Source organism: Echeneis naucrates, chromosome 7, assembly GCF_900963305.1.
Source record: "Echeneis naucrates chromosome 7, fEcheNa1.1, whole genome shotgun sequence".
Classification (NCBI taxonomy): Eukaryota; Metazoa; Chordata; class Actinopteri; order Carangiformes; family Echeneidae; genus Echeneis; species Echeneis naucrates.
The window spans coordinates 3,476,482-3,504,027 of NC_042517.1; the positions used below are offsets into that span (position 1 = coordinate 3,476,482).

The window sequence follows — 27,546 nt, forward strand, 5'->3', positions numbered from 1 at the left end:
TGTCCCTAATAACCTTGGTAAACCTTATACTCCTCCTATTTCTGCCTCTGACCTATCCTTTCAAAGTGATTCATCATCCAGATTTTAAGTGTCGCTCTCTTTTCCCTTACTCCATCGCCATGATCAATCTGAACTAGATCAGTTATTTGTGACTGAGTAAACGATGCCCGATGCCGAATAAGTAGAATCGTCTCTTCTCTGGATGGCTAAATTAAAGCAGTGAGTCCTAGAAGAACAAACAGACCTGCAGGAGTGCTGGGAGGTTTCGGAGCCCCGCAAGTTTTATTTCTTTTTTAATTTTTTAAAGGGTATTACAAAACCTGGGATGCCACTGAACACACACCTCATCCTAAATTAAGGTGGTGACCCGCAGAAAAAGTCCTGAACTAGATATTGATCAGTGAGTGGCAAGTGGCAAAAGGATGTGTGTGCATTCACTGGCATCAACCTTTCAATCCAAAGAGCCAAATTAGAATGAATTTCTACGAGTTTTTGCTCTTAGAAATCCAAAAGCTCATTTCAGCCCCACTAAATCCATCACTCCTCTTTTTTTTTTTTTTTTTTTCTTGCTCTGGTTTTCTGCTGCATATATCTGCTCTCAATCACAGCTGTGCAATTCTTATCAGCTCCGGGGAAAATTGAAACATTGGAAACATTGCTGGGTGAACGCTAGCACCTTGTTCATTTATGGCTAAGTCGCCCGTTGATATATATCTCAAACAAGACAAACATTTAGAGGGATATTACAGGGGGCTATTACAGAAAGTGAACCACAATATCAGGATATTGTGGTTCACTTTTGCATGAAGGCCAATTACTTTTTAATGTTGTTGAATGTCTAGAATAATAGCTCATTTTATGGGATATTTTAGTTGCTGTTTTGGAGGAGATATCTTTTCTTACTCTGCACTGCTTGCTCCTCAGGTTCAAAGGACAAAGTAACCATTCCAACCTCAAGCTTTCCCAGACTCTCTGCATCTGACGGGCAGTCGTCTCCGGCCTCTCCATCCTCTGTCTCCCTCTCTACCTCAGAACTGTCCCCATCCTCACCCAAAGTATCCTCCCACGATGAGATCTACGGGGGGGCGTCCGGGTCCCCGGGCAGCGGGCAGGAGCACGGTAGGCAGGCCAACAGATCAAGAGGACAGCAGCTCCCACACCACAGCCATAAGCGTACCAACAGCCCCGGCACCCAGACCAGAAAAACAAGCAGAGGCGACTCCAAGTCTGCCAGTCCCAAAAGGGCGAACGAAGGCTGGACGGATCACGTAGAGCGCTCCCAGAGCCCCCGAAAAGTAGAGCGGGGCCACGGTGGCTCCTTAGAAGATATGAGCAAGGAGAGAAAAATTCAAGGGCAGAGAGATCTTAGCTCCCCGAGCTCCAGGAAGGCCTCCAAGAGGGAACACGACCCCACAATGCCTTTGAGGAACCTTGAGCAGCCGCAGAGCCCCAGGCGCCCAGCGGGCCAACAGCCCAGCAATCCCTCTGGAGAAGGGAGGGACTGGAATTACAAGGAAGAAGATGCAGCTCACTGGCAGGAGAGGGGGGCTACAGAGACTGGAGACAAAGGCTGGGGGACCAGCGAACGCCACAAGAAGGGCAAAAGAGCCGAGCAAGAGGCAGCGGCAGAAAAGTCCTACTCCCAGATGCACAGGGAGAGGGCCGGGTCGGATGCCGACACTGGCACCCTGAGCCGGAGGGGCGGAAGAGAGAGGGGGGAAAAAGAATACCGGGAGGGTAAGCACCACGGGACGACTGAAGACGTGAGCAGAAAGGACCCCAGAGGTTCAAGCAGCAGCATCCAGGACCCCAGCTGCAACGGGACCGCCACCAGCAGCAGCAAGAAGGCTCCCATCACCCCCGGCCCGTGGAAAGTTCCCAGCTCCGCCAAGATCCAGTCCCAAGTGGACACATCCTACGCAGATATTTGATATCCAGATTGGTTCCAGATTTATGAAGAGAAGGCTGAGTCTACAACAGACGGACATTCAGAAGAGGAAAGAATTTTTTTTTTTTTTTTTTTTTAAGCAATCTTGGACAGAGCAGATCACTGTGTAACCAGCAACATAGCTTCTCATTGCTTCAGATTTTTTTTTTTTTTTAAGTTCAGTTTTGTTTTTAATTCTCACCCAGTTTGCCTCAGTTAGTTAGCATCAAGCTGCTGATGCCTGGTCTGACGTACGTACTTGTACAGACACAAGTATTTATTCTGTACCGATGATGTGTGGCCATGTGTGTGAGACAGATGGGTTCTGACTGTGATATATATATATATATACATATATATTTCTTTTTTTTTTTTTTAGATGTGACACTGAAGTCTATTTTGTGCCAATCAGAGACTCTGGGTTGTGAAAGAAGCTGCTCCGTATTGCACTCGCTTGCAAGACTATTTTGCGGGTAATTGGATGAACTGCTCTCTCCGTCTGCCCACTTTGATGAAGGATCCCGCTTTGTTTTGTCACTTTGAAGGTTTAAAGCAGATTCATTCAATCATTCAGCTTCTCTTCCTGGCAAGATTGAGTCGCTGTTGCTTTCACTGGTGGATGTATTCAAACAAAAACTGAGGCCGGAGTGTTTCTCTTAAAATTGGCTGCAGAGGTGTGACAGAGAGTCTTAAAAATCATTTACGCACTGATTTTCATTTCTGTCTTTTTTTTTTTTTTTTTGGGGGGGGGGGGAGTTATGCATCTGTGTGTGTGTGTGTGTGTGTGTGCGTGCGTGTCTCAAATACTCTGATCCCATTAGCATTTAGAGGGTGGGCAGACTAAACCCCCTCCCATTCCCCTGGAGCTTTATATGCATCAATCAGCAGACCAGATACTTGTGGTTATAGTTCTAATGTTTGTTATATGTGTGTTGATAATAAAGCATAATGTAATTTATTGAAATTATATGTAAACAAACCTGTTAGTACGCATATCCGCGCTGAGTCATTTCACTTTCAATGTGGACTATAAAGATGGAAATAGAAAGCATAGTCGCACACTAAAAATAAAAATAAATAAAACTGCAGTCTATGCGTTCTGTTTCCAGGCTTTCAAACAGTCACACGGTTCATACTGTTGTCTACTGTTAGCAGCTCTGTATTTTAGGTCCTCTGGCTATGTGTGTATGTATACAAGCTGACTGGTAGGCCTGTGTATTTTCAGTATCGCTGTAGCATCGACTATACGTAAATCTGAAACATGTATTTAACAAAATGATTACAGATGTATTGACATATAATTTTAGATAAAAAATTGAATTAACAGAGCTTGATTGTGGAAGTGAGACCGCTGCCTTCAACTTACTGACAAACCTTAAGAGATATATTTTTGTTTAATCATCATAAATGTCAGCACAAAAAAAAAAAAAAAAAAAAAAAACATCTTTCCAAAATCTAACTTCCAAATCTCTTCTTTTCTGATTTGTTATTTAGCACATGACCCCTTAATGTGAGAAGAAGCAAAAAAAATATATATATAGATGTGTGTATATTTTTGGTTAACTTTTAATAAGCATATTGCCTGTCACTTTTCTGTATTAAATAAAGCCAGACTTCAAAAGAAAGCAGTTCATTTCCCGCTCACAGAGGAATTGGTGGCTGCACGTTCTCCACAGTGTGAAAACGAATTGGCTGCCTCTTTGGGAGTTCTATTTGAAATCACACTACAAAGTTTCTCAAAGTTAATTAAACAGGGATTTAAGTTCCACATGGATTCATTTTATTTTATTATTTTTTTTTTTTTTCCAAGTATGATCAGTTGTGCCCTGTTGGTGTTGTTTCAATGTTGCTAATGTGGAGTACAGAGACATCTAGTGGCCCATCCAGTCAGTGTGTCCTCATCAGCCTGCCTCTTAAAGGATGCGGACAGAAGTTAAATGCATCTCTTGGTCAGTGAGACCATCTGCTTATTAATTTATCGTCCACTTTACTGTTGAATGATGGACTACTGTGTTAGTTACTGTCCATTACCATGTATGATACCGTGGCCTTGCATTGCTCCAACATAGAAAATACACACACACACAAAAAAAAACAAAACATAAAGGATATGAAGAAATCTCTTAGTTTTGATGTTTATATTGTACAGCACCTGTATAAATATTTGCCTTCATGCAGAAAAGGAAAAAAAAATCCCCTGTAAATCGTTTCATTATTTTTTTAAGGGAACTGAGAGTCAATGATATAAAATGGGTGAAAAGAAATAATCCGGTCATGGCATTCTGTTCATGCACTGATAAATAAAGGTTTACTGAATAAACACGGCTGTGGTGTTTGTTTGTTTGATTAATACTTCATTAGGTATTTATTGACTTATTTATTATTAATCACATCTAAAAAATAAAATAAAAAAAAAAAACTGAAACGGCGAATCGCTGCCTCTCGTGGCTGTTATCAAACTAGCCATGACGTCAGCGGGGCAGAAGTGAGTGCGTGCAAAGCCGCACGCACTCGGCACGCCGGAGACTCCAACTCCCGTGCGGCATTGCGGCGCCTGCAAACTACTGCGCGTGCGCAGCCGAGCGAAACGTGCCCGAATGGACTACAAGCCGTCGCGGACCTGCGCAGTCGGACCCCCGAGTCCTTTAAATGTACCGTACGTGCAAAGATGGCAGCTGAAGTGGACTTGGTGCGTGCGAAAGTAGAAGAAGAGAAGGTGAGGGGCAGCCTGGACCGCCTCATCAAGGAGGAGAAGAAGAAGAAGAAGAAAAGGGAGCTGGAGAGATCCGAGAAGGAGGCGAAGAGAGCGAAGCTCCATCACCACCAGCAGCCGCATCAGCTGCAGCACAACCCCGGCTCCGATAAGCATGTCCTGCACAGCCACCACCACCACCACCACCATCATCATCACCACCACCATCACCACCAACAACAACAACAACAACAACATCATCTCACAAACGGTGCTAAGAAGAACCTGCAGCCGGCTCTGCCTCACCCTGCTCCGCCGCGGAAGGTGCCGGAGCAGCTGCAGAAGAAGCGAGCGGTGCCGTCCGAGCCACCTGCTCTCTTCACTTTCACGCCCCTCAAAGTGGTCAAGGCCAAGCCCCAGGATTTCCCGGAGAAGCGCCGGGACAAGGAGCCGAAAGTCAAGCTGAGGAAGGAAAACGCCGAGGCCAACGTGAAGCACGGAGAGCTGAAGAAGAAGAAGAAGAAGGGTGAGTTGTTGTTTTTTTTGTTTTGTTTTTTTTTGTCGTCGGTTGCAGGACACAACACAACGTGTATGTTTTCATTACAGGAGATTTGCTCTTTTAAAATTTGCCTGTCAGGAAAAAAAAAAAAAAAACTAAACTAAACAAATATATGAATGTGTTTTCAAAATCCTAAACAGCACGTAAGTGTGCTAACATCATGAATCATCCATCCGCGCCTTCCACTTTTTGCATAACTTCTGATTCTTTGCCTTTTTTGTTTGTTTGTTTGTTTGTTTTGTGTTACTGGTTCCTCTCCCTGCAGAGCCGAGGCCTCACAATGAGAACATGAAGTCCCTGACACTGGAGGAATATCTCCAGAAGAAGAAAAAGAAGAAGAAGAAGCATCGTGAGGATGAGCACAGTGTCAAGAAGGTCCGGTACGTGCACAACAAAGCAGTCCAGACCGTGTGTGCAGGGCTCGGAGCCGATCTGAGTCTGCCCGTTCGCCCTGATGCCTCCCTGCCTGGCGGCGTGAAGCCAGAAAGCAACCAGCAGCCCAGCAGGGACGCTGTGGACAGCCACCAACCCTACCTCCACGCTCTCAAGCTGGGCCACGTCCCCTTCCTCTCCCACCAGGATCACTACATCCGTAGTTCCTCCCTCCAGACGGGCACCTGGTGCGGACGCTTCATGCACGAGGAGAGGCAAGCCAACGGCGGCGGATCGGTTCTGCACGCCTACGCCGACGAGCTGGCCTGTCTCAGTCCGGCTGAGATGGAGCGCTTCGCCCAGGAGTTCCTGGAGCTGGCCTTCACCGAGAAGCCCAGGGGTGCGGCCTCCTACGCCTTGGCCGTGGTCCACGGGGCGGCCGCCTACCTGCCTGACTTCCTGGACTACTTCGCCTTCAACTTCCCCAACACGCCAGTCAAAATGGAGATACTGGGCAAGAAAGACATCGAGACAACCACCATAGCCAACTTTCACTCTCAGGTACGTGACAAGGCAAACAAACTTTGATACACACCAACAAATCCTACATTTTTTTTTCTTTTTCTTTTTTTCCCAAGGCTAAATTCAGAGATCACGGCCTCTGTTGAGGACAGAGGTCCTTTGGTTTCCTGATCAGAGACTAAGCTTCATCTGCTGATCAAAATATTTCATAAATTAGATTATACAATGTCAGATGATGACATTTAAAAAGAAAAATCTAATCTACCATCAAAGCGTGCTGAGATGATCACCAGTCTGTGCAGAAGAGGCTGAAGTTTTTTACTTCATGACTCCAAACAGCAACACATTCAAGTGTGGAATCATTTTAACTCAGTTCTTAAAATACAGTAACAGGCCGATAATGTTAGTAATAAGAAAAACAAAAATACACATTTTTTTGCTTTCAGTTTCATTTGCATTGAGTACTAAACTTTATTTTGTCATGACAGCCTTTGCAGCCAGTCATTATATGTGTTATATAAAATTTATAATACAAAAAGAAAATTTGACTTAGTAGAAAATATTCAAATTAAAGACCATTGAATTTGTCCCATGAATTCAAATAAAATGAATTAGTAAAATAAATGTTCCAAAAGTAGGCGTGAGTTCGGACCCTGACATCATTGTAAAAACACAGAATCATGAGAGACCAGGTGCATGTCTTCGTTGGTTGATTCAGTCCAGAGTACACTGCTGTTAAGTCTGAGAGCTGCGCCGGTGCCAGGTTGTTGAGAAAGATGTGTAATGGAGTCGTTTTGATTCCATGACGATGGGGGATTATAGCTTCTGTCTCGTTCCGCCTCCCTGCAGGGGATAGAGGAGGCAAAGTGAGTGTGTCTGTGTGTTAGATCTGCAGACGGCTCTTCTGCTTATTCAGGGAAATCAGACCCAGTTTGATCATCTCCGGCAGAGGATAAATTGACGCAAAGCAAGATGATTGCGCCAAAATGTTTTGTCTTACCTACTGAAGCTGTCAGGGTCAGTACATAAAGGTGAATAGAGAACCTTTCTAATGACGTGATAATAACCTTATCCTAGAAACAGTTATGTATGGTTTGTTTTCTGACCTGCAGAGCCCGCAGACGGACTGACACAAACTTTTTTTTCCCGTCTTAGGTGAACCGTACTTACTGTTCAGGAACGTACCGGGCTGGGCCCATGAGGCAGATCAGCTTGGTGGGAGCTGTGGATGAGGAAGTTGGAGACTATTTCCCCGAGTTCCTGGACATGCTGGAGGAATCCCCCTTTCTCAAGGTCAGAGGAAGATGTGTTTATATGATTTTTACTGTTACTTTTCTCAGGGCACTGCTTTCCTCCATAGCCAAGATTATACAGATTCAGCAAAAAAACCCTAAATTAGAAAGTGTGTGTGTGTGTGTGTGTGTGTGTGTGTGTGTGTGTGGACCTGATGAGGCAGATTTGGTTTGTTTAAACTACATCTTCAGGAAATTGGTGTGACACCACTCTGACTCACCTTCTGACTGCTCATCATTTTCCCCTAGACGCCAAACTTACAATAGATTCTTGTGACTGAACTCCTGGTGATCATCTTTTTCCAGCACACACTGTAGCTAGCTGACGTAGAGACACACACACACACGTATTGACTGCCACCTGATGGGCCTGTTCGCTGTGCATCATCTTTCAGGCCTGATGCCAGATTTATACTTAATATGCTGAGTACAGTACGGCGTGCTCAGGCAGCTCGTTAAGGAGAGGAAGTACCGTTACATCATCATTCCATTACTGATGCATCCTTATTGTTCTAACATCTGTTCACTCTCTTGTGCTTCTGATATATATCTGATATAATGTCAACAATCATTGCGGTCTCATGTCTGTCCGTGGCCCTTTTTCGTTGCCCTCTTCATCCGCAATGAATTTCAGCAGCCTATTAGGTTTTAAAATGAAGTGGCCAAAATCTGCCTCTTTATCCTTCAACAAAGCTGCTGAGCAAGCTATTCTCTCTTCAGACATCCAGATATTCGAACACTTCAAATATCTTGGGGTGGAATACATTCTCCATAATTAAACATGGTGAAACACTGACGGGTAAGCTCTCAGTCAGGGTTAAGATTGTGAGCCATTAGTAGAAACGCCCCCACAAATCCATCAGTTTATTCAAAACAATAAGAATCTCAGAAGGTCCGCTGCTCACGCAGTCCCTTCTCAGTAACACCTTTGATTAATTTAAGCCCAAAGCTGCGGTGTCCTGATGTGTCTTTGAACTAAGGTTGGTCTCCCCAATAAGGCGGCAAAAACACCAACGCCGACGTTTCTGTGACACCGTGAGCAGTGGTTCAGCCTCTCCACCTGGCACAATGCCCAGAAATGATGCAGCACTCACTGCCCAGGGCATTTCATCATCCCCATATTCAACAATAACCCATTAATCAGCGACCAGGGGCCTAATCTGTCGTTGTGTGGAAAAAACAGTACACGCCATAGGAGATATCTACCATGGCACCGGTCTGAGTTCTCAAAGCTTCTTATTCACTTTTTATTTATAATTTCAGTCTGACAATTAGTGCTTATGGATGCCGCCATTAAAACACAAACTAAGCCTTGATTGATGAACTTCCAGAGGCTTTGTCTAAGTTTCTATGGGAATAATATCTCGCACCATCTGCGTTTGTTTTTTCTTTCTCTCAGTTATCAGATATGTTCTTTTTTCACCATGCCAGTATCAATACCTGTTTTAGTCCTCAGTGATTTATCTCAGCTGCTAGCTGCTATCCACAAAAAAAAACGTACTCTTTCTGGCCATACTGCGTCCAAGAAATGTGTTTGCCTGAGGTAGAACCATCCTGAAAACTTCTTGGTGAGCCACTGGAATCTTGTGTCGATGTGGATCCAATCATCTTACCTGCTCACGTTTCATGTTGCAGTCGCAGTTGCATGCTGCAAGTTCAGTGTAATGTCAATTTCGGCAGTTCTCGGGAATTTAAGGCTCACGGCTGGCTCTGTTTGTGTCACCACAGATGACCCTACCATGGGGAAGCCTCTCCAGTCTGAAGCTGGACTGTCGCTCTCAGAGCGATGACGGGCCCATCATGTGGGTGCGACCGGGCGAGCAAATGGTACCCACTGCTGATATGCCCAAGTCTCCTTTCAAACGACGCAGGTGCGGCGGCAGCTTTAAAGATAATATCTGAAGTGTCTAACAGATCAATGAGATGAGTTTTACCTGGCCTCTGTTGGAGGAGGGGGGGGGGGGGGGGAAGTAAAAACCTATCTTCATGACCTTCAGCTATTTCTTTTTCCCCCTTTTACCTTTCTTTTTTTTTTTCCCCCAGGTCAATGAACGAGATAAAGAATCTGCACTACCTGCCGAGGGCCAGCGAGCCCAGAGAGGTCCTGTTTGAGGACCGGACCAAGGCCCACGCCGACCATGTGGGTCAGAGTTTTGACTGGCAGAGCACAGCTGCTGTTGGAGTCCTGAAGGCAGTGCACTTTGGAGAATGGTGAGGATAAAATTAAGGGATTAGTACATCACGCTATGTGAGTAAGATGATGGAAATATTTATGCTTTTTTAATCTGTTACAGGAATAACCGACCTCGGATAACCAAAGATGTGGTGTGTTTTGATGCCGGGGATTTCAATGAAGTTGTCCAGAGACTGCAGCTTGATCTGTATGAGCCCCCAGTGTCTCAGGTACCAAGAGCTGGTTTTACACCTAAATAGTATGTGTCTTATCTTTCGTCTTTTTTTTGTGTGTTTGTTTGGGTTTTTTTTTTTTTTTTTTTACCGGTAGCTTATTATACTTCCACAATCTGAAACACAAAACCACTGTGTGTCTGTGCAGTGTGTCCAGTGGGTGGATGACGCCAAGCTTAACCAGCTGAGGAGGGAAGGCATCCGCTACATCCGCGTCCAGCTCTGCGACGACGACATCTACTTCATCCCGAGGAACGTCATCCATCAGTTCAAGACGGTGTCGGCGGTCTGCAGCCTTGCATGGCACATCCGTCTCAAGCAGTACCATCCGGAGGAGAAGGTGGAGGAGGAGCAGCAGCCCAGCGATCGCAGCCCCACAAAAGGCAGAGTCTCTTTTTTACCCCCGGCCAGACCCGACGCTACTGTAACCCCTTGTGCAAGACCGCAGGGAGACAACATCCAAGGTGGGGTGGCCAAAACTGAAGAACCAGAGTTCCAGAGGCCAGCAACACCTCCCCAGGAGCCTCAGCCAGCCCCCCCACAGCCCACCAAATCTACCCACTTGCCCCCAGCGTACCAGGATCCTCACTTTTCCTTGCCATCAGTTCATTCTGGCTGTACACCCTCAAAAGAGCCAACACTACCAAAAGCTTTTGGCCACACAGCAGAGTTCCCGAAATGACCTTTCTCCCCCCTCTGCCACCTTTTTCTCTCAGTCCACTATGGGAGGATTATCCATGAAGGAATTTTAGACTAAGACTGACAACTGACTGTCAATCAGGAAGCTTTTCAACCTAAATTATTCTTCACACTTTTTTAAATCTTTAAATGTTGCTTAAAATGTACCCAATATTTTTCTTTTCACCCAAAGTACACTTTTCAGTCACACTGTTACACTTTTCTTTTTTATGTGATCACACCCAACCTAAAACTCTGCTGTTTCATTGAAGAGGTGTGCATCACATAAAGAAGCTTGCATTTTTCGGCGAGCAATACGAGTTGCTCCACTTTCTGCAAGTCTCACATCTTTGTTTTTTGTTTTTTTTTTTTATTTAAGGCCAATTAAAAATCAGCTGTTATATTTTAGGCAGAATAATTTCATTATTCAGAAGTCACAAATGCAGGTGGACTGATATCTTTTCATATTTGAAATATGATTACTTTAAAAGCATGGCTCTGATGTTTTACTGCTTTATTAGTTTCAAATTCACTGAGGCATAGCTGTACCCAAGAAATACTGTGGCATTGCCAGTTGATTACAAAGTTCGGCCGGGCCTTTGCTGTGTGAAACACAAGCTCAGGACACATTGGAATTCATCGATTGGCCACAGTCAGTGAAAATAAGAAAATTAAGACAATTAGCCTTTTATTTTGAAATACTTATAAAGACGCTTCACTTTATTTTGAAACCAAGCAACATACAATAATCTAATTATGCTACAAGCACTTAAAACTTCTCTGTCAGCTTTATAAGTTGCGGTTCTTTATTTAAATGTCATTTTATACAGTGCCCTTTTTTCTTACTGTTGATACTGTTTTTGATATTTTATTTATTTTCTTAAGATTGAACACAGGTTTATTACCAGTGATGAATATTTAAGATAATGATCTAATTATAGGAGCTCCTCTAAATGGCAAAAGAATTACAGCTATTGATATGAGTAATAATGGTCTGACTCTTTTCTTCAGGTGCTGAGTATGTCTCCAGAATTTGGTATGTAAATATTATGTTCTTATCACTGGGAATATGTGAATGCTGTAGGTGCACTCATTCTCCATTCACCGTTTTCATTTTTTTTTTTACTGGTAATGTCACTATGTTGTAGAGGGTTAACATGGTTGTATCCACTTTTATGCGTGTAATCTTGTAGTATCGAATCATTTGAGATTTTGGTTTTCTTGTTTTTTGGGTTTTTTTTTTTTTTTTAAGAGTTGAAAAATTTTCCAGAACCAAACTATTTCTACCTTGAAATACTTTAACGGAGCTATTCGTCAGTTTTGCCAGTATTTGCATTAGCTTTCTTTATTTAATTTTTTTTCCAACGACTGACAGAAAGAAAAGGACTGAGGCGTCCTCAAAATTCTGCCGGAAACAAAACTTTTAAGGAGCCACTTCTAGGTTTTGCTACTGCGAATGTTAGAATTAACAGTTGTCTCTTTGTTTGCAGTGTTTGCAAGAGCCGTTGTGTTTAGACACGTTTATAAAACCTGAGCCAGTCATTGGTGATTAAAAGGATTAGGTTTAATGCTGATGCTGCTTGTGGCAAAAATGTACAAAGGGGTCCTTTAAATTTGAATGAGATCACCCAGAAATTCCATTTGAAATCTACAGCTCATGTGAACCGCATGGAGATCCTCATTCTGTAATCCTTTCAAATCAGCGCTATTGAGGAAGTGATGGTGTGACTACATTTTAGTGCCTTGTACTGTATAGGGTTTGCCTCACGTGGATGTGAAATGAGGACTAGCCGAGCAGCCGTAGTGCGTCATGTATTCTTTTGTTTTTGTTTTCATTTAAAAAAAAAAAAAAAAAGACAGAAAAAAATAAGCTATTCACTTGATTTCTACATTTGCACATCACCTGGAAGCAAAGAACTATTGCATCAATGTTTCTGAAAATTATGCCTTTCATGCACATTAAATTTTTTAGTCAGGAAGCAGAGTGGGTATTTTTAATTTTGTCAGAAATATGTCTGTCATAGGGGTCTTGACTTACTATATCAATGTAGAAATAAATTGGCAGTTGAAATACTGTCATCAGTCTTTTGTCATATTTGTTTGGGTACTCTGTTTTAGACTAATAGCTGTTAACGTTTGTACCAATGCCTTTTTCATATCTTTGTTGGTTTGTTTTTTTTTTGTTACCTGAGTAACAATTTACAGACGATACAAATCTGGCACCAATGTGATCCAGTACACAAAAAGAAAACACATAGACTTTCTATATTTTTTTTAATAAATACTTTTTTGTGTGACTAGTTTATGTAACACAATTTAAATGTATAGTTACATGCATATTTAATATGCATCACGTCAGCTGTACCTTAACTCGTTTCACAGGTTTTAAAATCATTTAAAAAAAAAAAAAAAAAAACTACGTATGGCATAGAAGCAAATCTTAATCACACATACGGCAACGAACCAGATGCAATCTCACACCTGTTTTCTTATTATACTGACAAACACCAGCCAAAAAAAATGCAAAATGTTCAAGAGTGACATTCCTGAGTTTATATTCAAGCCATGGTCTGAGTACTTGTCCATGTTGTTGGATGAGTCAATGTACATTTGTACATATACAGTACAAAATGCATGAGTGCCGGTTTAAAAAAAAATATAATAATAAACTAAAAACTAAAAAATAAGGCACTTCCTGTTAGCTCTTGTGGGTGCTCCGTGCAGCACAAGCAGAGGCAGCATTGGGTGCTTTTTGATCCTCGGGGGATCCTTAAACCTCCAAAAGCCTCAGTCCTTCAGCAGCACAAGTTAAAAAAGAAAAAGACAGAAACAGAACCACCGCTGATGTCGGAGAAGGTTGGCTGCTTCAAATCCAAGTCTCTGGGTAGTTCCTGGGGCCTTTTGGCTTTCCAAAACGGTTCCCGAATCCTGTGGAAAGAGAAGGTTTTTGTCACAGTTGCATGTGTAGAAATATGCAGATGACAGAAGTAGACATGGACTTACCAAATTTGAAGATGGAAAATGAGCTGCCAGATGTTGGCGGTGGGTTTGCAGGTTGGTTAGCAGGTGGTGGAAGAGCAATTTGAGCTGGTAGTGGTTTTTAAACATGTTAGTCCGACTTTTCTTACAGACATTGGGACATTTATTCAGCTATTTTGAAAATTTGGATCACTCACATTTCTGTCTGGGTCTGAAAAGCTTCAAACTCTGTAAAGAAAAAGGAAACGAAGATTTAACTGGCTACACTTTTCAGATTTTCTGTAGCTGTGAAAAGTTTTTGTTACCTTTGCTCTGGACATTCTCTTCTCGGTGCTTTTGTGTGATTTGTTTCCTGATGTTTCAGCGTTCGGCGACAGACTGTGGCTCACATCATGCTGCTCTGCTTGTACTGATCGGAACACAGAAACAGACTATGAATGCGAAATGACTTGTTGCCCTGAAGTTGATACTTGCCCTTGAGGACTAATAATGAATTCTATCATCATGGCTTTGGCCTCATCACAGCCTTAGATGTGTGCTCTCTGTGTCTGGGCTTCATGACAAGAAGTCATTTGTCTATTAATACCTGTTCGTGTGAGAATAGGCTACTGTGTAACGTTCACTGCCTTTAATGTCTGAAGCTACTCACCACTTCCTGCTGCTGCCACAAGAACAGGAGGTGGGGAGGGCTGTTGATCTGCAGTAAGGGGCTCTGCAGTGGAAACACAACGTTAACTCACCCCAGCATAGACAAGAGTCCTTAAGAATTATCAACAACACATTTGGAATTGAAACAATCAAACTTTAATCCCTTGCTTTGGGAAAGAATGCCTCCATCTGGTGTTTAGAGGTACTTCAACGGATTCATTTTGTTGTACATTCTCAACATACCAATGTATTAGTGGATGTTTGGTCATTGACCCAAACTTCTATATTAAATAATTTGCATCGAATCCAACTAAACAACATTTGATCTGCCATATTGTCATGCAAGAGTTATTTTCCTTTATTACTTTTAAAATAAGCAAAAGAACAAAAAGACACCCCCCCCCCAAAAAAAAACAGGACCTTTATGAAATGCATGTGCTTACATCAAGGTTAAATAAATAAAAAGCAGAAGAGAGAAGTCTTCGCTTACCCAATCTTGAACCTTTAACTCGAACAGTCTGAGTAGGACATGTGAACACAAAGAGTGAATGCCTAACAATTACACTTTGTGTGACCGTGTGAGACAAGGAGTTTGTGGACGCATTTGACAGCCACTACCTTGCTTCTGGTCATGATAACATCGAGGAATTTCTTGGGCTGAGAACTGATGTCCCACTCGGACGACATGCCTGCCCTCGGTGAGAGCTGCGTTGTCTCCAAGGACTGCAGGCTGAGGCCTGGCCTCATATGACCTGCTGGAAAAGGGCAGAGTCAAATAAAATCAGCACTTCGCTCTGCAGAGGCTGAATTGTGTGTCTGTGTGCTGAAGGGATGATGATGATACTACACTCACTCTGTTCTGTGATGAGGATGAAGGACTCGACGGTGCTGCAGGGGAGTGGGGGGGTCAGGCTGTCATCAGCTGCAAAATCAGATGTAATCATTTCACCAACGTTTAATTTCTTCATCTCGCAACATCTCTAAATTTCCTTTCACCCCAAAGATGAGCTCAAGTCATCTTGGTCGACTCACTGTGAGGAGGTTGCGGCGGAGTCAGTGGATCCAGATGTGGATAGAGAGGTTGGTAGTTTGAGGAAGTGCCTGGTGCAACATCAAATTGTGTTGTGGCCGCTAAAAAGATGAAACAATATAAGGACTGGCAGATTGTTCTGATGTATGTGGGTCTGTCTAAATATGGTGGGCATATCATAAATGCTCCAACATTAAATGAATCAAACGATTACAAAAGTCCGTACAAGTAGAAGTCCTGAATATTGTGTCGGTATAAAAATCTTACCTGTGAAGCTCATGTTTACTTTCAGACTCTACAAGAAAGAAACATGCTGCTGTTATAAAACGGCTGTGCTTTTGCAGGCTGATATTTTAGTATGTTAGTCAGTTTATGTGTATGTTTCTGTTTAGTTTGAGACTTTAAAAACTTAATATATGATGCAACTTTGTGTTTTACATTGACCAGAGGCTTGTGTCAAACAGTTGCCAACTTCATCATGTGCACAAGTGGTAAGTTTACCATTCATCTTATTATTTAAACCTACAAAACGCTTACCTTACTCCTTGTCCAAGATTTCGTCTCGTGAGATGCAGTGGCAGCCGGCGTGGAGTTACCCGACCATTCAGAGGACGTTCCTACTCTGCACAGGTTCCCCGCCGATGCAATCTTGATGTTCGGCTCCACGGCAGCTATATGCCAAGCAAAAATAGTAAATAGTAAGTAAATAAAGCCCACAATGCCCACTTTTGGATTTCTTTATACATGATATTGTTAGGTCACCTTGATCCAAATCCAAATCCAAATCCAAATCCAAATCCAGCTCAAAGGATTCAGGGGTTCTCTCTGGAAGTGGGGGGACTGGTGAAGGGGGGCAGCCTGGGAATATGGAAAAAAGGATTAAGTATTCTGGATATTTCGTAGGAAGCATTTAAGCATCAGGAGGTAGTGCAGGTCCATCCGCTAATCCTCCTTTTCCTCTGCTGTGGCGAATGAATGGATGAATACGATACGAAGCTTTAAGCCATATGCCGCACATTCACATTTACTCTTTCCCAGTTAGTCTTACGATGAGGAAATAACTGCAAACATTTAAGTTTCAGCAGTGTCTCACCTCTCAGCTCCCTGACGGCCTCAGCAGCAGCGTTTGGTGGGATGATAACCGATAACCTCTCACAGGGATCTGAGCAGGATCGTAATATGTTACATATGTTATTAAGACTAAGAGGAAAGCCACGTGTGATTTCTTTTCAGATGATTAGAAAGTATAAAAGAGGAACACCCCAAACCGCTAATCCCAAAACTAACCCCAACCCTGAGTCTCACAGAAGTATGTGGTGTATACACCGAGAGGTCAAACCTGAGTCTCCGGCCAGTTCATAGGATGCAGGGGTGCGTTCAGGGAGCGGAGGAGGCTCCTCCTCATCTGGATGAGTTTGGACAGAACCAACAAAGCAAAAAACCCGTGAATATAAATGTCCAAAAAGGTAAATTAATAAAACTACCGAGTTGAATGGAGCAAAAACAAATTCTGTCCCTTCACCTGAGACAGGAGAAGTAAGATTCTGGTCCTCCAGAGCCAGTGAGGGTATGTTGGAGATGGGGCTAACTGTCCACTCTTTCAGGTCTTCGGTAGACTCAGTCAGTATGCCCACTGATGAAGGGGAGCTCATAGGTGTGTCAAAGTAGGGGTCCTCCACCATCAGACAGAGGGCCTCGGCCACAGCCGGCGGAGATGGAGCTTTCAGCGATGGCATGTTATCTTTCTCCCACACGCTCTCCTCTGCTGCTGGAGGTCTCTGACTCATCTGCACCTGTTTGGCTGAAGGCCTGGGTCCCTCCTGCCACTGATGCCATTGTTCCGTGTGCTCCTCGATGTGGTTTTCTGAAGTGGGAGGCATCGCCGGGTGGTACTGTGCTAAAGCTTCCTTCTCCTCATTAAGCTGGTCCTGGAACTGTGGCAGCAAATCCAACTCCCCATTCAGGTCAGAAAGCTGGTATCCAGTGTCAGGGGAGATAGCAGATGGGATGGTGGTCACCTGTCCAGTTTAAAAGAACAACGTGACAACTCTTTTAAGTGAGGAGAAGTAATGGAAATGAATTACTGATGAGAAAATAGGAATTCTTTCATATTAATTATGGTATTATGTTAAGTGTGTGCAGTATTACGCCATCCATAAATAAATAGGCCATTAAATTTAAACAAATCACTACTATCTTGCATTTAGCTTTAAGAAGTGGAATCAGTATTTGTCTTTCCACTTAGATGGTGCAACTGTGTTCTATACCAACATTTCAAAACCACAACAAAGCCTAACACATCTCCTGTGTCTGCCTTGTCGAGCATGATGGTTGTAGCATGTATCATAAATTTCCATTGCATCTATGTACTTCACAAATCCTTGCTGCCGGTCGCTCACCTCGTGTCTGCAGGCCTGCGCATCCATGGACTGCAGATATCTCTGAAACAGTAACTTGATGGTTCTGTACACCAGTTCATATTGTTCCTGACAACAACAAAAACCAGCTCAGTTAGGTGACAAGGCCCGCAGGCATGACGCACAGAACACACAAATTATCAAAAGGCCTTTGATAGAAGGAAGGAACTGACACAAGTGACTGCCTGAAATGTTGTTCTGCTTGTTGAAAAGTTTGCTACATGTGATGCCAGGAAAAAAAAATACCTTGGTTTGAACCACAGAGGGCCTCTGAGTTCTCATGTTTTGAACCAAGTTGAAGATACTGAAATCTGAAGTGATCATCTAGACAAAACAAAAACACACAAACAGCAAAGTACAGCGGATATTTTCAACTGTTGAATCTGTCACAGGAAAAACAGCGCGCACAAATGGAAAGACTATCTCACCTGTTTCTTCAGAAGGTTCCAAGTGTAATCGATTACGCACAGGACTCCCGTTCTCCCACAGCCGGCACTGCAACCACAGACACATTCTAACCACTTGCTTTATCTCCACAAAGAGTGACACTTTAACAAATTACAATCAGCTGCAGGCATTTTTAAGATGGCAGCAGACCTACACGGTGTCCTGATTTTCAGGAACAACATCACTCACACCACACCCGTCCGATACTCAAAGACGTTTGAGTTCCAAATCCTGATTCATCCTGGCTCCAAAAAAAAACTCCCTTTGAAATTCTAAGCTCAAATAAAAGATATGAATAACTAAAGTCTAAAAATATCATGTACAGGTTTTCTCCATGTTGTTGTTTCAGGAAACATGAATTCAATATTTTGTAGTATTGCACAAGATCGTTGTCTCTCCAATGCCCCTATCAGTGCAGTATCAGTAAACATCAAGACCTGAGTGCAATGATATGAGCTTGTGTGGAAGCCAAACTGAAGTACAGTAGAAAAGGTTACAACTTGCTGCTTCTACCGTCGAGCACTCCTAAAGCCTTTGTCAGCGGTGGAGTTGAACTGTAGTAGAGTATGAGGTGAGGGGTTAGTGATACCGTGTCCCGTTCAGGAACAGAAACTCAGAAGTGTTGCTTTTTTTTGTGGTAGTAGTAGTTCCTCCAGAGTGGGGTGTCTGACTGGTATGTAGGCTGGATCTGCCACTGAGTCAACATTCCATTCAGTCACATCATCCTCGATAAGGTGTGGGCCCATCACGGTGCGCCAAGTTTTCATATTATGTTATTCGACACTGTGAGAAAACCTGAGACCATTTTCCCCGTTCCCTTTTAATGGTAAAAGTGGTCAGACCAGTTTCTCCGTCATCCACATTTTTGAAATCCTTTTCTGTTTCCCGCTGGACTAAGTCTTTTGGGGTTGCCGACACTAAACACAACAACAGCAAAACGAAACACATTTTCTGCATAGTGAAGATGGCACAGGACAAATTCTGGCTCCTTTTGAAATCAACACCTTAAGCTGCACTCAGTGAGATGTACACAATGTGAATTTGAAACCATCCCAACTAACAATGCATTTGGTTGTACTGTTGTACTGAGTTATAGAGAGAGATGTTCTTAATTCCTTGACCCCCACCCGACTAATCAGAGACAGACTACATGCTTGTGATTGTATGTGTGAGAGTTGAAGCACGTCACATTTCTTAAGAATAAATGTGAAACTTTCAGCCAAAAAAAAAAGTTGTTAGTGCTAAATGTTAAATGTTAATAGTTTTCAGGGGAAATGCCCACATGTACTGAAAAAAAAAAATTGGGCAATGGCTAATCTACACACACTTCCTCTCTCCGAGTCAGAGAGGAAGTGTCTAAACTTTCAGGCCTAAACCGGGTGGGGTGGGGGGCATTTCACACGCTGCCCATGGGCACAAGGTTCAAATAGTAACTCCTTAACTGAAACTGCAAGTGTGATTCCTCAGTGTGATCTAAGGTTTGTTTTCACACATTAAAATTGGAGATGAGCATTGAATCACATCACATCACAATACAAATAATGCCCATCTAATAATTATTAAGGTATGAAGGAATGATGAAGGTGACTTCATAAGATATAAGCCAAGACGGTCTTCTCTGTTCTTTAAGGAAGGAAATGCACTTAGTGAAAACTCAAACGTTGGCACAGAGTTTTGATTTTGCTTTCCATTCTTTGAGGATGTGAGGCTCACCTGCAGTGGATGCAGATAGGGATCTCATCGTGGTCCTGGTAGGAGCGCATCTCATGCAGCATTTCCAGAATAGGAGGGATGGAGTCTGGTACCCCGTGATCTGGCCACTGGACGTAGTGCAGCTGTTTCAAAGTTCGGCTACACTGGAGAAAAAAGTAAGTTGTTAAGTGTAAACAATTACAATGCAAGCCCAATAACAAGAATATAGTACACCAGCACACAGACAACAGCTTTTTTACAGTATTCTGAACTGTCCCACAAATCAAACGATTAAACTAATTAGATGTTAGCAGATCCTATTTCCTAGTCAGCAGCATGAACGAGATCTACAGATGCTTCTCTCAAGAAAATTCCTGTGACAGTTCAGTTGTGACAGACGAAGTATAAACAGTACTTACATTGCGGTAAGTAACCCTTAACATCCTTGTCAAGTAATCTCCTTTATTTTCTTCAGAGTCCTGTAAAAAAGACGTACTTTTAAATATTTAAAAAGGCCGATATTGTAAACAGCTTTTTTTAAATGTATTTATTGCATTAATAACAGAGTAACCAGCAATGTTTGTCACCTGAATACATTGATATGTTATGGTTCAGTTATAGGAAAATGTCAGAGGAAGTGCAACTGCAAGAACTCACGCAGTAAACTGTAAAAGGCTCACAAACAAACTGCTGCTCTCCTTTCAGTGGCCAGTAGCGCTCACACTTTTTCTATAGAAAGAAAGAAGGAAAAAAGAGAAACGACTGACACAGAAGTACGAAAGGTGCATAACAAACATGCATAGGTACTGATGGTCCACACTGGCCAAACAATGGCTGGCAGATGATGAAAGAAATGAAAACAATTTGTCATGTTACCTTCCCCATCTCAAACTCTCGACAGGCCATCACTATGATCTAAAGCAAACAAAGAGAGATAAAACTTTCCAAAATTGTTTATGAGCATATGTTTAACAGTAACTACGTGCATTCCAAAGGTCAGCACAGGAAACGCAGCTGTACCTGAACGTTGTACTCCCAAATCATCCTCAAGAAGTCCTGTACTGTGTGGGGCAGAGGGCCCTGAGTAGCAATGTACACCATTGAACCCAACACTCCCTGCAGACAACACAACACATTGTCAAGATGGTGTGTTGTTGGTTGCGTAAAGTACAGCACAATACAGTAAAAAAACAACAAAACAACAAAGCATTCCCCTCACAGGGATGAGATTCATTTACCTTGATGAAGTTAGCGTTGATGTAGTCGGTGTCATTTTTAGCTGTGGTGAGAGTGAGCTTTACTCTGCTGTGGTCAACTAAAAGGAGACAAACATTTCGTTGCGATGAACCTCACACACAGTCTAATCAGTAGTCAGTCACTGTGCTTTCCAACCTTTTAGTATCAAGAAATAAGAAGTGAATAGAATAAGAAAAAAAGGGCTGATTATAAAGAGTTCCTGGATGGATTTATTCCAACTGACCAATAATGAATATTTGATTATGTCGAAAAAAAAAATAAAAAAAAAGTGTAATAATAAAATAAATAAAACTTAAGTTACATACTTAAGGATATCATTTCACTATTAGTGCTAAAATGTATTTATTTGTATTTTCTACTATTCTCATACTATTGAAACTTTCATTCATCTACACCTGTAGCTTAGTATTAATTCAGCAAAACAAACTGAAATCACACTTATGTGCCACGACATTATATGCAATAATCTTATGCAAAAATATAAATGAGGCCAAAACGAAGCTTACATGGAACGATGTCCTTGTAACGGTTCTTCTTGATGTTTTCTTGCCTCTCTGCCGCCTTGGTGGAGTACGTTTTTTCAGTACGGTACTTAGTTGACTGGCTCTTCAACTTCTGAAAAGCATGAGAGTAAATATGTTCCAATCACACACCATTCGTTGCTTCAATTTGGGCCTAGTTCCTTAAAGCCAGCCATTTTGTAAAAATATTTTCATTATAAACTAGGTAGAATAAGATTAGATAAGAGACCAACCGTACACAAATTCTGTGTTGATTACAGTGTGTCTGTCTTTGGATGAATGTGTGCGTTTTATGGTCACCCATCCAAAGAACATGAGGTTTATTATTGTTTATGTGTTTGCTACCATTGGGACTATTCATTTATAGCTTAAATTTATCTTTTTATTCTTATTTTATCTTATTTTTATGCACGCATGAAGGAGGGCTCGAAAAGACTGCAGCAGTCTCTGAGACCTTTACAAAACTGAAAATGTAGGCATACCATTTGACTTGTGCCTTCTTGACTTCTCTGTTCACATTAAAAAAAATGTGTTAAACATCAGGCGGATGTGCTATTTCATTAATGCTAAGTAAGGATTCTCTGGTGATGTGCGACGTCTGAGTCCTTCTTTATCACCAGAATGTCCAAAATACTGTGATCCAGCTTCTTATCACAAGTTATCCTTTTTTTTTTTTTTGGCTGAATTTGGAATTCAATATGAAATTTTTGTTCATGAATGAAGAGGTACATGGCAAATCTCCTGAATTGTTTCACAGCAACCTAAAAGGAGACTGTTCACAGTTTTTTGCTCCTGAACTTTGGAATTATTTCACTTTCACTATGAGATTGTCCAGTTGAAAAAAATATCTCAAATGCTGACTCTTCTACAGGAGAGTCAGGGGCAAATCTGAGAGGGCAAATCAGGCGAGTTACATGACCAACTGCCCGCTGGTCAGTTTTATGTGAGTCAGTCTCTGGTGATCAGAATCTGTGACTCATTTAACCAGAAACTAGAACAACATCTCACAAACGTAGAAGACATCCATCCAAATCCAACTGTGTGGAAGATTTGACGCTTAAACTCATGCCAAACTCTTGCTTGCTGGATTTGCTGAAACACTGGTCTTTTTGTTTTGAGGCAGTTTCCCACAGCTCTGAACAGTCTGTCGGAGGCCTCGCAGACCATTTGCGCTGCTCACACCACAGAGGGGGTTTTTGTTCCGAGAGGAAGTGATGCAAGAGACCCCTTCGTCTCGAGTGGTCCGGGCAGGAGCAGCATGACAGCAGCATGAGCTGTCCTCAGGCAGTAGCATGTCGCTCATCACCATGGCAGCAGCCTGGACTTTCTTGCATGTAAATGGACATTTATAGTCTCACTGTTTTATCTTCTCAATGTTGAATGAGCATGTTGAGTGCGACTGCAGTCTTTTTTAGGAGTTTGTTGCCTGAGGATCTTACTCATCATGTGCCTTTAACAAACATCGGTGCAAAGAGGAAGCACAAATGTGTTGGTAGAGTTGTTTATGCCACTTTCCTGAAACACTTTGTCTTTTATGAAAATCTGGAGTTTCACTCCTATCGAAGTTACGGTCACGCCAGTTAGTATAAACATGGCCTTTAAGACTGTCCTGATGTGGTAATGAAAGTCATGGAAGAATTAAGGCTACAGTGTGGAGGTTTTGTCGAGAATATCGCTCACAGCTGTACTTAAACAAATGACATCTTGACTCACGGCAAACTCCCCAATGATGCCATTCGGTGCCTGCTCATCGACCACCTCCCGTCTCTTCAGCTGGTCCAGGAAGTTCCTCAGTATCCTGGCCTCCTGCTCCATGGCGGGATGTATACTGCCTGAGACAGGACACCTCTCACAGGCATGTCAGGACACAAAGGTCCTCGTCCACAGGTCATGGAGAAGGGTTACCAGGGTTTGGGCTCGGCTGTGGCACCTCTGTTGTCGATTCACGCTGCACTTCTCTACGGCGTCTCTCTCATCGAGGAACTGTTATGTTGAAAGTTAGAAACTGTCTTAGAGGAAGAAAGACTAAGCTGACAGGTTTTGTGGTCAGATTAAAAAGTTTGCCACGCCTCCTCAGTGTCTCTCACTGGGTCCTAAAGTCACCCGGGTGTTTCATCGTATCCATCTCACAGAATAAATGGGTGGGAAGCAGCCACAATTAGAGCCGGCTGCAGAGTAATGTTCAAAAACAGGTGCGAAGAGCTGTTCCTACTCAAAAGTCTGAGAGCAATGTTGGCAGTCTTGCCTGTTAGACAACATTCAAGACGCACAAGTGAGGGTGGAGGAGGGACGTGGCCGGGATGGGAGCTGAAGTGAAAGGGAATCTAGGAAAGCAAAAACCTGAGACCCACTCAGCTCCTCTTGTCTGTTGTATGCCTGTTTTATAATGTAGCGTACAGCCACAGGCTCCATATGCTTCAGAAAGCCACCTCCTTCCTCACAGTGTTAGAGGTCAAAGATCAAGTTTACCCTGCCGCTCCTTTTAAAAACTAAATGCAATATCTTGTTTTATTGTACCGAAATTAGCAAATCAATTCCTAATTTTCCTATTGGCTTTAAAATACAATATTTTATTATTTAGAGCTGAAATCACAATTTATTATTTATGTCCATATTAATAAGAATGATACAAAATACATACGTGTGAGAATATTCCATATAGATAGGTATGCGTTTAAACAGATGTAAATACCAGTATTTGAAAATGAAAAGTGAAACATCTTGTAAAAAAAAGGTACCAGCTGACGTGACCTGGGGGAGAAACATTGAGGACCCGTCAGCAGGTGCACACCATCAGTTGTGTGGTGACATCTGGTGGTGTTTCTGTGGTAAACCCAAAGTGGTTCGGTTCAATGGTCTGATGGTAAGAAACCCCGACTGGCAGTTAGTCTGATGCTGCAAATATTTTCACAATCATAATAAAACCAAATCTTTACATATTTGAAACGGCTTCCGCAAATTATATATTTACTTGGAGTCAATGATCAGAATTTAGATTTTGTAATGAGAGTATATCATAAAAAAAGAAGGGAGAAATCTGAAAAAACTAAATCAACACATTAAATAAAATTACTGTTAATGAGGTAATGTGCCCTATTTGTGCAGCTTGTTAAATGTGTGTGGAGGACAAAAGCACACTTCTTTTCTGTCACCTTGATGCACCACACAGGAAGTTGCATTCACCACAGTCCACCTAGAGAATTTCCTGTACTGGATACTGATTATTCTAAACGAGATTTTGTCCCATTTCACATTCTTGCCTGCACCAACATGAATATACTCTGATTTTGCTTCTCTGTGGTGAGTGAATGATCATATCCAACTGCTACTCCTTTTGGAGACTAAGAAAAGTAAAATCTAGAGCCACACGACTGTCAGATGACGGTGTACTCCTGCAGAAGTTCTCATCAACATTTTTTTTTTCCTTTAAATATAAAACTGATAAATTTGCGACGTTCTCACGAGGAAGAACTACATTACCCACAATCCAAACGTGTACCAGCGGGACCTGTGATTGGCCAAGCTCGCTGTGCCAGCCGGTTCCGCTAGCAAGTTAGCTCAGACTATTTGTTCTAATCATGCCGAGACAGCTGCTGGGAGCCGGGGAGCATGTTGCTGCCGGAGGATAAGATGGAAGCTTTCTGGAGGAACGAACACACCCCGGGCCAAAGTCTGTTTACGGGCGGGATGACCAAAAGTTTTTACCTTATCGAGCTAACAACGACACGTCTTTTAAATGCCGGCGAGTTTCATGTGCAGACATCTGTGCATATAAACAGTCACGTCGCTTTCATATTTATATATTTGTGCCTTTTAGATGACGTTATTTCGAAAAAGTAACAGAAGAGGTGATCATTTTGGAATTAAGACAAATGCCTGGCATTTAAATGGTTGAAAAAAATGAAAAAAAAAAGAATATAATAATAATAATAATAATAATAATAATAATAATAATAATAATAATAATAATAGGCTTTGCCTGAAAATGTTGAAACCGGGGAAAGTTGGTATGTGACGGGCCAACCCCCAAATAAACAAACAAAAAACAGCGTGTGTGTGTGTTTTTACTTTTTACTTAAATAAACAAAAACACAAATATATCAGTGGAGATCTTTCCTGTTTCAAATAAGGTCAAAGCCCTCTTCCCGTCCGCTAGGATTTCCTAAACATTTAGGTCGATTACTGAACGAAAGGAGCTGCCAATAGGTAAAAATTTAAGAAATAAAAATAATCAGTTGAGACTAAAGTTTATCTTTTTTTTCTAAATAAAAAAATCCGCGATAATTAACATTTTGACAGATCACTCCCCTCGTGTCTGAGTGATCATTTATCATTTCCGATTTTCCAGTTTTCATTTGAATGCAACACTTAAACACACCTACTTCCACTAAACTGAAGTAAAAACACAGACACACACAAAAGTAAATAATAAAAAAAACAGACGTTCAACCTTTGTCATCTCCTTTAGGTCCAATCGATTCTCCACATCTCTGCAGGTAAGTCGATTTCAACGATTAGACGACGGGGAAATCTGGAAAAAAGGACGAAACGGAGTACATTTTCAGACAGAGTTAAAAGCATTCCAGGTAGTGGAGGAATGGGGAAAGACATGGAGGTTCAAAATGTGTAATTTTTGGTTGTAAAAGGATTTGGGCTGAGATTATATGGATTAGTCTTGGAAATGGTAAAGGTTTTTACATTTTTGGGTGTATGGTTTAAAGGACGTATGACTTGGGCCATGCATTTAGGTGAAGTTGTTGAGAAATGTGACAAGGTGACCAATGTTTTAAGAAGTATAACTGGGTGTGAATAGGGAGTTAGTGGGGAGACACTGCTGCTAATATATCAAGCGACGATTAGATCGACCATAGGCATAATTTATGAGGGTTGGGTTGCAATCCATCCAATAATCCAACCCGCACACAACAACCACCCCCCCAAAAAAAAATCACATAATGAATATTAAGTAATATAAACATGACAGTGTGGAAGATGGTGGAAGGTGACACGCTGTGATGGAAAGAGCAGGACTAAAATAAGAAAGCCCAGCCAGCCAGAGGTGGACAGAGTACACAAGTTGAGTAAAAGTATACATACTCCTTGTCAAATATTACTCCAATACAAGTAAAAGTAGCTTCGTCAAAATATTATTTAAGTAAAAGTATTTGCTCAAAAAATGCTGCTTGTGCTGCGTGTTACCTCGTGTTGCGGTCTCAGCTGTTCACCTTGATTAATAGACTGTCCTGTCCACGTCCAGTTCCTCCTCTGCCTCCTCTTATGATCGTACTTCTTGTCATAGATTCATAATGAGGGCAGAAATGGAGCTGAGAATTAGTGAGTTAAGAGTCGCGGCTCCGCACTTTAGCTAGCTCAGCTTATGCTAGTGTAGCTAGCTGCAAAGCTAAAGCTCATGGACGCCGGTAACCATGGTAACTAAGACACACACAGAAGAGGCACAGGAACACATGGACCGGTGTGTCAGCCATGTCTATACGTGTTCCAGTTAAGAATACGGCCACGATGTATAATCCTCATCCTGCCTGGATTATTTCTCCATAACGATTTTCTCATTCTTCATTATACATCGTGGCCGTATTATTACCTGGAACACGCATTAGCTTGTAGCCAGAGTTTGGATGTCTTCTGTGGACATCACTTACAACAACACGGTCCAACTCCTCATCACAGAATACAGGTCTGTCTGCCTGCACACACACAAAACATTAACAAAGAATAATGTCGCGATCCTTGTGTTTGTTTTTGTGTCTGAAGGCGGAGTACTTCTTCTGAATTTGCGGTCAATATCTTTGTGCAGAAATAAAGCCAACATGTTAAATAAATTCCTCTGCCCCCCGTGTCACTTTCTCTGTTACCTGACTGCAGCTGGAGCCCTCTCCGTCTCTTCCTTTCTGATGGAGCTACCAAACTCAGCTGTTTCTGTCAAAGATAACGTTTTGTGTCGGGCTTTAATACAAGCTAGGCTAATGGACGTTAGCATTAGAGCTATCCAGTTAGCTTACGTTACAAGCTAAGGCCCTGTTTCTTACCTTGCTCTACGTTTCTCGTCCCAAATTCACCGTCACAACCTTTTTAAAAAACATTTGTAT

General features: G+C 42.2%; 4 protein-coding genes across 17 annotated transcripts in view; 3 read left to right on the forward strand and 1 right to left on the reverse strand.

Moving 5' to 3' along the window:
- magi3a (membrane associated guanylate kinase, WW and PDZ domain containing 3a) overlaps window positions 1–4,249 on the forward strand; it is a 99,820-nt gene extending 95,571 nt beyond the window's left edge. The window contains exon 21 of the mRNA XM_029507048.1: window positions 925–4,249. Coding sequence (XP_029362908.1) covers window positions 925–1,931 — 1,007 coding nt within the window. The 3' untranslated portion in view covers window positions 1,932–4,249. The remainder of the gene's footprint in view (window positions 1–924) is intronic.
- Window positions 4,250–4,595: 346 nt separating this feature from the next.
- Window positions 4,596–10,780, forward strand: rsbn1 (round spermatid basic protein 1). The gene is made up of 7 exons (XM_029507049.1): window positions 4,596–5,145; window positions 5,444–6,111; window positions 7,228–7,365; window positions 9,093–9,235; window positions 9,408–9,575; window positions 9,659–9,767; window positions 9,919–10,780. Exons 1-7 carry the CDS (start codon window positions 4,596–4,598, stop codon window positions 10,450–10,452), a joined length of 2,310 nt encoding a protein of 769 aa, XP_029362909.1. The 3' UTR covers window positions 10,453–10,780.
- A 1,936-nt stretch (window positions 10,781–12,716) lies between these two features.
- ptpn22 (protein tyrosine phosphatase non-receptor type 22) lies at window positions 12,717–23,634 on the reverse strand. Of its 2 annotated transcripts, none has more exons than XM_029507022.1 (26): window positions 23,153–23,634; window positions 21,425–21,533; window positions 20,900–20,976; window positions 20,682–20,777; window positions 20,538–20,576; window positions 20,319–20,390; window positions 20,081–20,140; window positions 19,683–19,825; window positions 17,951–18,017; window positions 17,769–17,846; window positions 17,505–17,591; window positions 16,628–17,123; window positions 16,445–16,510; window positions 16,199–16,267; window positions 15,868–15,963; window positions 15,643–15,776; window positions 15,373–15,400; window positions 15,108–15,206; window positions 14,929–14,997; window positions 14,694–14,827; window positions 14,566–14,593; window positions 14,077–14,139; window positions 13,733–13,836; window positions 13,625–13,655; window positions 13,452–13,535; window positions 12,717–13,376 (listed from the first exon to the last, which is right to left on the reverse strand). In XM_029507022.1, the coding sequence occupies exons 1-26, from the start codon at window positions 23,252–23,254 to the stop codon at window positions 13,315–13,317; spliced, it is 2,493 nt and encodes an 830-aa protein (XP_029362882.1). In that variant the 5' UTR covers window positions 23,255–23,634; the 3' UTR covers window positions 12,717–13,314. The 2 variants fall into 2 exon arrangements, with proteins under 2 accessions (XP_029362882.1, XP_029362881.1); XM_029507021.1 differs by having other exon boundaries at window positions 14,694–14,830; window positions 23,153–23,632.
- A 1,398-nt stretch (window positions 23,635–25,032) lies between these two features.
- The window catches only part of LOC115045785 (sushi, von Willebrand factor type A, EGF and pentraxin domain-containing protein 1-like), a 35,083-nt gene continuing 32,569 nt past the window's right edge, over window positions 25,033–27,546 (forward strand). For 8 of the 13 annotated variants that reach the window (XM_029505673.1, XM_029505674.1, XM_029505675.1 and 5 more), the window contains exon 1: window positions 25,790–25,935. The gene's annotated coding sequence lies outside the window, so the exon portion shown is untranslated. Of the gene's footprint in view, window positions 25,936–27,546 lie in introns of all 13 variants that reach the window. The other 5 variants (XM_029505681.1, XM_029505678.1, XM_029505682.1 and 2 more) reach the window with 3 other exon arrangements.

What these genes read in the sequence shown, in the direction of transcription:
- ptpn22 (XM_029507021.1), bottom strand. Translation starts at nt 23,254, where the DNA reads ATGGAGCAGGAGGCCAGGATACTGAGGAACTTCCTGGACCAGCTGAAG. An exon ending in GCATCATTGGGGAGTTTGCC is followed by an intron (nt 21,534 to 23,152) that starts GTGAGTCAAGAT and finishes CATGCTTTTCAG; the next exon opens with AAGTTGAAGAGCCAGTCAAC. An exon ending in TTTGGGAGTACAACGTTCAG is followed by an intron (nt 20,577 to 20,681) that starts GTACAGCTGCGT and finishes TGTTTGCTTTAG; the next exon opens with ATCATAGTGATGGCCTGTCG.
- rsbn1 (XM_029507049.1), top strand. Translation starts at nt 4,596, where the DNA reads ATGGCAGCTGAAGTGGACTTGGTGCGTGCGAAAGTAGAAGAAGAGAAG. An exon ending in GAAGAAGAAGAAGAAGAAGG is followed by an intron (nt 5,146 to 5,443) that starts GTGAGTTGTTGT and finishes CTCTCCCTGCAG; the next exon opens with AGCCGAGGCCTCACAATGAG. An exon ending in TAGCCAACTTTCACTCTCAG is followed by an intron (nt 6,112 to 7,227) that starts GTACGTGACAAG and finishes TTCCCGTCTTAG; the next exon opens with GTGAACCGTACTTACTGTTC.